At 51.4% G+C, this 9,463-nt stretch overlaps 1 protein-coding gene and 1 pseudogene across 4 annotated transcripts in view; one reads left to right on the plus strand and one right to left on the minus strand.

The window, feature by feature from the left end:
• The window catches only part of SEMA4A (sema domain, immunoglobulin domain (Ig), transmembrane domain (TM) and short cytoplasmic domain, (semaphorin) 4A), a 36,530-nt gene extending 28,498 nt beyond the window's left edge, over positions 1-8,032 (plus strand). For 2 of the 3 annotated variants that reach the window (XM_011928374.1, XM_011928376.1), the window contains 5 exons: positions 2,766-2,946; positions 4,789-4,907; positions 5,053-5,210; positions 5,525-5,625; positions 6,689-8,032. In XM_011928374.1, coding sequence (XP_011783764.1) covers positions 2,766-2,946; positions 4,789-4,907; positions 5,053-5,210; positions 5,525-5,625; positions 6,689-7,278 — 1,149 coding nt within the window. In that variant the 3' untranslated portion in view covers positions 7,279-8,032. The remainder of the gene's footprint in view (positions 1-2,765; positions 2,947-4,788; positions 4,908-5,052; positions 5,211-5,524; positions 5,626-6,688) is intronic. The other variant, XM_011928375.1, reaches the window with a different exon arrangement.
• LOC105502055 lies at positions 168-1,212 on the minus strand (annotated as a pseudogene). Its single transcript, XR_001000276.1, has one exon. The product of XR_001000276.1 is annotated as an SAP domain-containing ribonucleoprotein pseudogene (transcript).
• Positions 8,033-9,463: the final 1,431 nt, after the last annotated feature.

The raw sequence follows: 9,463 nt of genomic DNA on the forward strand, positions 1-9,463 counted from the left end.
AAAAAAAAAATTAGCTGGACATGGTGGCACACACCTGTGGTTCTAGCTTCTCAGGAGGCTAAGGTAGGAGGATGGCTTGAACCCAGGAGGTCAAGGCTGCAGTGAACCAAGATCACACCACTGCACTCCAGCCTGGATGACAGTGAGACACTGTTTCAAAAACACAATTTTTTTAGTGTAATTATCATTTGTTTTGTGTATTTGTTACATTGTGTGCATGACAGCCTTTGTTAAGGGTGTCTGCGGAGTATGGAGCTGACAGGGGCACTGGAATGCCGGGAAAGAGCTTCTTCAACTGAGATCAAGGCTTCCTGGAGGGAACCACTGCAAAAAGGCCATCAGGCAGTTTTCAAGTTATGTGACAGAGGGCAAAGATGGCCACAGGGTGCTCTGAGTTTGGGGATGGTCACATGACACAATCCAGCACTTGAACCTGGGGTACATGCTCCCTCATTGTGAGGAAGGACGTAGGCACATGACTGTGCATTTAGGCATATATGTGACCAAGAAGAATGAGAGAAATGGAAAACACTGGAGAACACAAAGTATCAAGAACTTCTCATCAGGCAATCCCAAAGCGCTCTGCTCTTTTCCTCTTCTTTGCCTCTGTATCCTCTGTGGTTCCAGTTCCAGCTGAACTTGTGACAATCCCAAATCGCTCCTTCCTCTTTTTCAGTTTCTCATCATCTTCAGACTTTCTGGAGATTGAAGAGACATTCAAACCAAATCTTTGAGCTCTTTCCTTCAGCTTATCCAAGTTAACCATAGGTTTGTTATCAGATGACAGACCTTTTGTTGGAACTGAAGAAATCCCAAACCTAGCTGCCCGAGCAGCTTTCTTACTCTCCAAGCTCACAGAGCTAGGAGAGTTGAGAATTTGTTCAGCCCTCTTCTGCATTCTCTCAGTCTGTGGTATTTCAGATGTAATTTTCACCACTTTATTCTTTGCTGCCACATCAACAGTTTTTTCAGGGGGTTCTTCCTCTTTGACAGGGAGCCCAATGGGCTTTGTTTCTTCTTCCTCTGCTTCGTCTCCCAGTACATCTTCTTCATTTGCCTCCTCTTCAGCGTGTTCTTCAAGATATGCCTGGAGTCTGTGGATAAGATCTTGCTTTATTCCCTTGGTCTCCAAACCACAAGCAAGACATTCTTGCTTTAGTTCGGCAAGCTTCAGCTTATGGAACTCCACTGTCTCAGTCGCCATCTTGTTACCCCTCAAAAAACAATTTTTTAATTAAAAAAACCCCTTTAACCTGTAATCCCAGCACTTTGGGAGGCCAAGGTAAGAGGTTCACTTGAGGCCAGGAGTTTGAGACCAGCCTTGGCAATATAGCAAGACCCTGTCTCTATTTGTAAAAATAAAAAACAACAAACAAACAAAAACCCTTTGGGAGGACATAAGAGTAGGTGCACGTGCTCATTCTGGCATCAAAATGAGATGTAGATGTTATTACCTTATTTTGCAGATGAGAAAGTTGAAGTTCAGAGAGGTGAAATAGCTTATCTAAGGACACAGCTTATAGGTAACAGAGTTGGGGCTGGCCCTAAGACAGTGCTCTTGGAGAACAAGGATCCTGACTGAAGATCAGGACACAGGTGTCCCAGAGTCACAGCATCCTCATATTAGCAAGGCCTTTAGAGAACAGTTGGTCCAACCCCCTCACTTTGTGGGTGAGAAAAAGGAGGCTCAGAATGGAGAAGGGATTCTCCCAGAGTCATGCAGCAAGTTCGTGCAAAACCATGATGAGAAATGCTCCGTGCTACACCAACCCTTTCTGTGACATTCATTCAGTCGTTGACTCAGCAAACATTTATTGAGCACCAACTGTGTGCCAGATCCTGTGCTATGCCAGGAAATGCAGACATGAGTAAAATTTGGTCCTTTTTTAAAATTTCTTTTTTGAGACAGAGTTTCACTCAGTTGCCCAGGCTGGAGTGCAGTGGCACAATCTTGGGTCACTGCAACTTCCACCTCCCGTGTTCAAGTGATTCTCCTGCCTCAGCTTCCTGAGTAGCTGGGATTACAGGTGCCTGCCACCATGCTTGGCTAATTTTTGCATTTTTATTTGTTTATTTATTTGAGTCTCTCTCCGTCGCCCAGGCTGGAGTGCAATGGCACAATCTCGGCTCACTGCAACCTCTGCCTTCTGGGTTCAAGCAATTCTCCTGCTTCAGCCTTCTGAGTAGCTGTGATTATAGGCATACCACCACCCCCAGCTATTATTTGTATTTTTAGTAGAGACGGAGTTTCACCATGTTGGCCAGGCTGGTCTTGAACTCCTGACCTCAGGGTGATTCGCCCGCCTAGGCCTCCCAAAGTGCTGGGATTACAGGTGTGAGCCACTATGTCCAGCCATAAAATTTGGTACTTGCCTGTAAGGAGCCCTCGTCCTGCTTCCTGCTGGCTGCCAGGCCTCCTTGCTGGAGGTGCAAAAGAGGAGAACAATAATAACAGTTAACATTGGCTGAGTGCTTGCTTCATGCCAAGCACTGTGTGAATTATTTTTCATGTATTAGTGCATTTCATTTTCCCAGTGAGCCTATAAGGCAGGTCTTGGTAATAGGCCCACTTCACAGCTGAGGAACCTCAGGCATGCAGAGGCTGGGATGCACAAACCAGGCAGCTCCAGAGTGGGAGCTTTAACCACCACCCTGAAATGAGGACTGCCATGAGGGAGGGGGCGAAGGAGAAGCGCACGCATTGGTGGGAGGGTGAACTGAGGGGAAGGGGCCAACCAACCTGATCTGCTTCCCTCCTCCTTTAGTGCTCGGTGGGCCCCTCCTCTGATAAGGCCTTGACCTTCATGAAGGACCATTTCCTGATGGATGAGCAGGTGGTGGGGACGCCCCTGCTGGTGAAGTCTGGTGTAGAGTATACACGGCTTGCAGTGGAGACAGCCCAGGGCCTTGATGGGCGCAGCCATCTTGTCATGTACCTGGGAACCAGTGAGTAAAGAGTTCCGGGACATCCCCCAGAGGACTAGAGCAGAGGCTGCCCCCAGGTTGAGGAGAGAAACCCTTGAGTTCATTCATTTATTCATTCAACAGCTGTTTACTGGGCACCTGCTATGTGCCTGGCCTTCTTCTAGGTTTTGGAAATACAGCAGAGGAGCAAAACAGTCCACTCCCTACCCTTCCTGAGCTTTGTATGGTGGGGGAGGCAGACAGGGAGGTCTTTGGTGGCCTTATCAAGAACTGTGTGTCTTAGGGGGGAAGCTATGTTAGAGGAATTTTGAAAGGTGAGTGGGCGGAGGGGAGCTGGAAACCGCATTGTAGAGATCACTCCTTCAGGAAACTCAGCTGTGAAGGAAGAGAGGAAGGAGATGATGGCTGGAGCAGGGAGTGGAGCCCAGCTGGGGTTCTTGGTTTTGTTTTTCCCCCCTCCTTGCCCCCAGGGTTCTTGTTTTATAGACAGGAAAGACTAAGCATCTAGTAGACAGGGGGATGGCAAAGAGATGGGTAGAAGAAGGGATACATGGCAGGTAAAGTTGTGGAGGGAGCAGGCGGCCAGAGTCCAGGACACATGTGGAGCTGAGCAGCTGTGGGCGGCGGGGAGACAGCACCTGAGCTGGGCTGGGAGTGAAGTTGTAGCAGCGTGGTGTGACTTGGTGGGTGTGCAGGCTCAGGGGGCAGAAGCCAAGGGAGCTCTTATTTGAAGGCTTTTGTGTTTTCTATGTAGGTGGAGCACACAAGGTCATGAGCTGGGAGTGAGGGGGCAGGAAAGGTGGGAAATTTGAGGAGAGAGGGGTAGATTCAAATAGCCATTGTGGACTGGGTGCGGTGGCTCATGCCTGTCATCCCAGCACTTTGGGAGGCCAAGGTGGGTGGATCACCTGAGGTCAGGAGTTCGAGACCAGCCTGGCTAACATGGTGAAACCTCGTCTCTACTAAAAATACAAAAAAAAATTAGCCATGTGTAGTGGCACGCACCTGTAATCCCAGCTATTCGGGAGGTTGAGGCAGGAGAATCACTTGAACCCGGGAGGCAGAGGTTGCAATAAGCCAAGATTGTGCCACTGCCTTCCAGCCTGGGCAACAAGAGTGAAACTCTGTCTAAAAAAAACCAAAAACCAAAGTAGCCATTGTGGAAAGGGGGAGAAGGAGTCAGCAGGGAATGCTGCAAGACTGCCCAGGCCGACTGCTCAGGCAGGGCCTGGCTGAGGAGGATAACCTTGAGGGTCAGTGGAAGAAATCTGTCAAGTTCATTCATTCCTTCAGGCCATGTTACTAGGCACTGTATCAGCTGTGCATGTATTGAGTATACAGCAGAGAACAAAACAGTCAAAAATCTCAGTCTGTGGAGTGGTTGGAGACAGACAATAGCATCCTTAATAAGTAAATTACATGGCACATCATGAGATTTGAGTCACGTAGAGGTGTGTGAGGGGGAATCAGGAATGCCAGGTAAAGAGGTTGCACCTGTTAAAAGGGTGGCCAGGTAGACCTCCCTGAGGTGCTTGATAGAAGTGAAGGAGGCAGGTGATGTGATTTTCTACAGAAGCACCCAGCCGCTCACTGTTTCATGCCTATGGAGAAATAGTTGGGTTTCTCCAGGGATAAAGTTTTGTCAGGGAGTTGCAAAGGAAGGACAGGGGTCCAAGGGATTTTAGCCATTGACAAGAGACTGCCATCTCCATGGCAGAGAGGAAGGTGAACGGTCTGGTTGACCCGTGCCCAGTACACATCACCCTCAGAAGGCGCTTTCTTACATCTGGGGAGGCCCACTGAAGTTGGGAAGGGATCTGTGGATGAGGTGAGATGACTTCTGCTCTCTCTGTCTCCCCATAGCCACAGGGTCGCTCCACAAGGCTGTGGTGAGTGGGGACAGCGGTGCTCATCTGGTGGAAGAGATTCAGCTGTTCCCTGACCCCGAACCTGTTCGCAACCTGCAACTGGCCCCCACCCAGGTGGGAAGGGACCTGACCATCAGATGGCCTTCCAGTGGGGCTGACCCTGGGGGCCTGTTGGGCTGGCTCCCTGGGCCTGCACCGGCGTGCTGGGACTTTACTAGATGTGGCTGGTGCTCCCTGACAATCTCCATCTCTCCTCCAGGGTGCAGTGTTTGTAGGCTTCTCAGGAGGTGTCTGGAGGGTGCCCCGAGCCAACTGTAGCGTCTATGAGAGCTGTGTGGACTGTGTCCTTGCCCGGGACCCCCACTGTGCCTGGGACCCTGAGTCCCGAACCTGTTGCTTCCTGTCTGCCCCCAACCTGTGAGTGTCAGTCCTGGATGGTGGCCTGGATGGCCAGCCAGGACCCTTCTCAGCCAGCTTCGCTACTGTTCTTCCTCTTTCCAGGGGCTACTGACACATTCACTCCAAGAGTCCCCCCATCCTGCAGTGGGTTTCTCCAGGGATGGAGTTTCCGGGCAGTTTTAAAGCTGCTCTGACCATCCCGGGTTCCTCTCCTCTCTGTTCCTAGTCTCCCCTGGCCTACCTTCTTCCCTACTGTACTTCCTGCCTTCCTCCTTCATCTTCCCACTTTCAGCTCTTTCGAGGGATAACTTTTGCTTTCTCTGCTCTCTTAGGAACTCCTGGAAGCAGGACATGGAGCGGGGGAACCCAGAGTGGGCATGTGCCAGTGGCCCCATGAGCAGGAGCCTTCGGCCTCAGAGCCGCCCGCAAATCAGTAAGTGTAGGACCTCTCACCAGGGGAGGTGCAAAGGCTCTGGAAGACTTTTGGGCAGGGGTGGGCATTCCTGCTCCAATTTCCCCTCCCAGCACCTGCCTGCCTTGAGATCTGAACACCTGAGTTGGGATGGATTTGGGTCCTGGCTGTAGGGAAGAAGGACAGGAATTCTGAGCTGGAGGCCGAGCTGGGATTCAGGATTGAGGTTGCAGTTGATTTTGGTGTTAGAGTTGGAGTAAGGTGCACTGGGGCTTAGTTTGGGGTCCAGACTGGAAATTAAGGAGGAGTGAAATTTGATTTTGGAAGTTGAAATAGAAGTTGGAGATAAGAGTTAGGGTCCAGGCTGGCAGGGCGCGGTGGCTCACGCCTGTAATCCCAGCACTTTGGGAGGCTGAGGCGGTACTCCCTTCTACCATTGTTTAAGCTCATGAGTTTGAGGCCAGCCTGGCAACATGGTAAAACCCCATCTCTACAAAAATTAACCAGATGTGGAGAGACATACCTGTAGTCCCAGCTACTCAGGAGGCTGGGATGGAAGGATGGCTTGAGCCCAGGAGGCAGAGGTTGCAGTGAGCTGAGATTGCACCACTACACTCCAGCCTGGGCAACAGAGCCAGACCCTGCCTCAAAAAAATAAAAGGGCTGGGCCGGGCGCGGTGGCTCAAGCCTGTAATCCCAGCACTTTGGGAGGCCGAGACGGGTGGATCACGAGGTCAGGAGATCGAGACCATCCTGGCTAACACGGTGAAACCCCATCTCTACTAAAAAATACAAAAAACTAGCCGGGCGAGGTGGCGGGCGCCTGTAGTCCCAGCTACTCCGGAGGCTGAGGCAGGAGAATGGCGTGAACCCGGAAGGTGGAGCTTGCAGTGAGCTGAGATCCGGCCACTGCACTCCAGCCTGGGCAACAGAGCCAGACTCTGTCTCCAAAAATAAAAATAAAATAAAAAAATAAAAATAAATAAAAATAAAAGGGCTGGGGTCCAAAGATAGGTTAGAGACTCCCTCCTATCTCTGTCCTTCACCCCTCCCTTAACCTTTTGCTCCTTTTCTTCTCCTACAGTTAAAGAAGTTCTGGCTGTCCCCAACTCCTTTCTGGAGCTCCCCTGCCCCCACCTGTCAGCCTTGGCCTCTTACTACTGGAGTCATGGCCCAGCAGCAGTCCCAGAAGCCTCTTCCACTGTCTACAATGGCTCCCTCTTGCTGATAGTGCAGGATGGAGTTGGAGGTCTCTACCAGTGCTGGGCAACTGAGAATGGCTTTTCATACCCTGTGGTCTCCTACTGGGTGGACAGCCAAGACCAACCCCTGGCCCTGGATCCTGAACTGGCAGGCATCCCCCGGGAGCACGTGGAGGTCCCGTTGACCAGGGTCAGTGGTGGGACCGCCCTGGCTGCCCAGCGGTCCTACTGGCCCCACTTTGTCACTGTCACTGTCCTCCTCGCCTTAGTGCTTTCAGGAGCCCTCATCATCCTCCTGGCCTCCCCACTGGGAGCACTCCGGGCTCGGGGCAAGGTTCAGGGCTGCGAGACCGTGCCCCCTGGGGAGAAGGCCCCATTGAGCAGAGAGCAACACCTCCAGTCCCCCAAGGAATGCAGGACCTCTGCCAGTGATGTGGACGCTGACAACTGCCTAGGCACTGAGGTGGCTTAAACTCTAGGCACAGGCTGGGGCTGCAGGGCAGGCACCTGGCCATGCTGGCTGGGTGGCCCCAGCACAGCCTTGACTAGGATGAGAGCAGCACAAAAGACCACCTTTCTCCCCTGAGAGGAGCTTCTGCTACTCTGCATCACCGATGGCACTCAGCAGGGTGATGTGCAGCAGTCTGCCTCCCCTATGGGACTCCCTTCTACCAAGCACACGAGCTCTCTAACAGGGTGGGGGCTACCCCTGGACCTGCTCCTGCGCTGATATTGAAGAACCGGGAGAGGATCCTTCAGTTCGGGCCATTCCAGGGACCCTCCAGAAACACAGTGTTCCAAGAGACCCTAAAAAACCTGCCTGTCCCAGGACACTATGGTAATGAACACCAAACATCTAAACAACCATATGCTAACATGCCACTCCTGGAAACTCCACTCTGAAGCTGCCACTTTGAACACCAACACTCCCCTCTCCCAGGGTCGTGCAGGGATCTGCTCCCTCCTGCTTCCCTTACCAGTCATGCACCACTGACTCCCTGGAAGTCTTTCCTGAAGTCTGACCACCTTCCTTCTTGCTTCAGTTGGGGCAGACTGTGATCCCTTCTGCCCTGGCAGAATGGTAGGGGTAATCTGAGCCTTGTTCACTCCTTTACCCTAGCTGACCCCTTGACCTCTCCCCCTCCCTTTTCCTTTGTTTTGGGATTCAGAAAACTGCTTGTCAGAGACTGTTTATTTTTTATTAAAAAGACAAAGCTTATGTATGATGGGCGATGTGTTTGTTGGAGCAGAGGGCTCCGGCAGAGAATTGCTGGGATGTCAAGGGAGCAAGCAGTCCAAGCACATCAGTTGGGAAGAGGACTAGGTTTGTGGGGTGATAGTTCTCTCCGACTTCAGACTACCTCCTCTGCCCTGCCAGCTTCCCACCCAGAACCAGCCCACAGCACTTTCCTCCACTCTGAGCATTGCTGGAGGGTGCTGCAAACTTTGCCTTTTGGGCCAACCGCAGGTTGGTGTTGACCAGGCTCAGCTTGTATCCGTCTGCTAGACAAGCGATACCTCATCCATCACTAACTCCCCTGTTGCGGCCCCCACAGTTGCTGTCCACAGCTCTCCCACACTTCTCGTGACTCCAATTCAGCCCCGCTTCCCCACTGCAGCAGTTGGCTTCAACTGTTGGTAGATAAATTTATAGAAAAACTGTGCATCCACCCCCATCCTGGCCACATTCTTCTCAATATCTGATAATGCTCTGTACACCTCCACACCACCTTCCTCCTCTCCCCTCTGTCACAAAGGCACAGGTCCCTCTTCCACAAAGCTAACCAGCACATCTCTCAGCCCATCACTGCTAGGGATCTGTTCTCTAACCATCTGACCTCCAGCATTCCCACTCGCTTTACCCACTTCCTCGATCTTTCATCTCTCCTCTCCCACCTACAGTTGTGTTCAGGCGTTCTCTACATAAAAAAACAACAAAACACAAATCTTTCCCCAAACTCTATCCATTCACGTCACCCCCACTTAGTCTTTCTTTCCTAGTACCACCAAACACGGGAGCGGTTCCATTCTGGCTGCCCCCACCTCCCTCCAGTGTCACCTGAGCTCTCTCCAATCCCCTGAGGTCTGGCTTCTTTCCCCACCTTTCTGCTCAAATGGCTGTCTCCAAGACTACCCATAAACCCATAATGCCAAATTTGACTTTGGTGTCTGTGTACCCCTCACACATTGACCACTCCATTCTCACAATTTTCTTCTATTGTGGGTTCTTAAATTATTTAAAAATTTATACGTGATTAAAAAAAAAAACAAAAAAACAAACCATGCAATGTACCCACTTAGCCAAAAAAAAAAAGGCCAGGCACGGCGGATCAAGCCTGTAATCCCAGCATTTTGGGAGGCCGAGGCAGGTGGATCACCCGAGGTCAGGAGTTCAAGACCAGCCTGGCCAACACAGCGAGACCCCGTTTCTACTAAAAGTACAAAAAATTAGCCAGACGTGGTGGCAGGTACCTGTAGTCCCAACTACTCTGGAGGCTAAGATAAGAGAATCACTTGAACCCGGGAGGTGGAGCCTGCAGGGAGCCAAGATTGCGCCACTGTGTCTGTGTCTGTGTGTGTGTGTGTGTGTGTGTGTATTTTTTGAGACAGAGTCTCACTCTGTCACCCAGGCTGGAGTGCAGTGGCACAATCTCAGC

The sequence above is a fragment of the Colobus angolensis genome, unplaced genomic scaffold (genome assembly GCF_000951035.1).
Source record: "Colobus angolensis palliatus isolate OR3802 unplaced genomic scaffold, Cang.pa_1.0 Scaffold77, whole genome shotgun sequence".
In the NCBI taxonomy this organism is placed as follows: Eukaryota; Metazoa; Chordata; class Mammalia; order Primates; family Cercopithecidae; genus Colobus; species Colobus angolensis.